This window comes from Microtus ochrogaster, unplaced genomic scaffold, assembly GCF_000317375.1.
Source record: "Microtus ochrogaster isolate Prairie Vole_2 unplaced genomic scaffold, MicOch1.0 UNK44, whole genome shotgun sequence".
Classification (NCBI taxonomy): Eukaryota; Metazoa; Chordata; class Mammalia; order Rodentia; family Cricetidae; genus Microtus; species Microtus ochrogaster.
This window is the reverse complement of record NW_004949142.1, coordinates 24146-25177: the sequence shown is the minus strand read 5'-3', so window position 1 is coordinate 25177 and position 1032 is coordinate 24146. Positions and strand designations below refer to the sequence as shown.

The following is a 1032-nucleotide window of genomic DNA, read 5'->3' as shown; positions in this document are numbered from 1 at the left end:
CTGCACTAGAGTAACACAGCAGTGACTGGACCACTGCACTAGAGTAACACAGCAGTGACTGGACCACTGCACTAGAGTAACACAGCAGTGACTGGCACAGAAAGTCCATAATAAACATTAGCTATTGCTCCTTGTTATCACTGGAACTACTGCTGCTGGCTGGATGGGGGCTCAAAAACTTCTGGGAGATGGAGTTCCCTTGCCTGTCTCTGAGACTACCAGACCCTGTCAAACTGGCTGTCTGGGTGAGGAAAGCCTTGCTGAAGTTCTGAGTCAGGTAGCACCAGGGACTGGGTCCCCTCCAACCACTCAAATAGGCCACTGTGAGTTCAAGGCTAACCTGGTCTACAGATCAAGTTCCAGGACAGCCAGGGCTATGGAGAAACCCCCACCCCCCCCCAAAAAAAATTGCCACACAGGTGTTCTCTGGGACATCTACTCCCAAATGAACTAACTTCTCTGGACTTCCCTGGTGCTGTCTCCCCCACTCCCCCAGTCTGCTCCACTGGTTCCTGGCCCCTCCCATCTGCGTTCACTAGCCTGGAGCTTCTGTATCTGATCTGGGCATGCAGATCAGTGTTCCTTGTATGTAGTTCCATGATTCCCACATGTGCCCACCCTTCCTGAGGCTGCCTCCTGATCCTCCGTCCTCCCGACTCTCTACAGGTACCCCGGCTCCACATTCATGGATCATGTGCTCCGTTACCAGGACACTCCAGGAGTCAAGATGATTGTAGTTCTTGGGGAAGTGAGTTGTGTGTGCTTTTAAAAATCCAAGCACTTTCACACTACATATCTTAAAGTGACAGACCCGATTCATCCCTCGAGGCTCTGGGGCTTAGAGTTGGCACCAGTGTCACTAAACACCCGTGAAGGAGGTACTCTGTTCCCTCTGCCATGGTCTCCACCTGGTGGAGAGGATAACTGGAGAGTGAGGGCTCGCCCTTCCTTCCTTCCTTCCTTCCTTCCTTCCTTCCTTCCTTCCTTCCTTCCTTTCTTTCTTTCTTTGTTTTATTTGTTTTTTTTTTTTTT

At 50.9% G+C, this 1032-nt stretch overlaps 1 protein-coding gene across 2 annotated transcripts in view; it reads left to right on the top strand.

Moving 5' to 3' along the window:
• The window catches only part of Acly (ATP citrate lyase), a 49998-nt gene that overhangs the window by 31121 nt on the left and 17845 nt on the right, over positions 1 to 1032 (top strand). For both annotated transcript variants that reach the window (XM_005369013.3, XM_005369014.3), the window contains one exon: positions 667 to 748. In XM_005369013.3, the coding sequence (XP_005369070.1) occupies positions 667 to 748 (82 nt within the window). The remainder of the gene's footprint in view (positions 1 to 666; positions 749 to 1032) is intronic.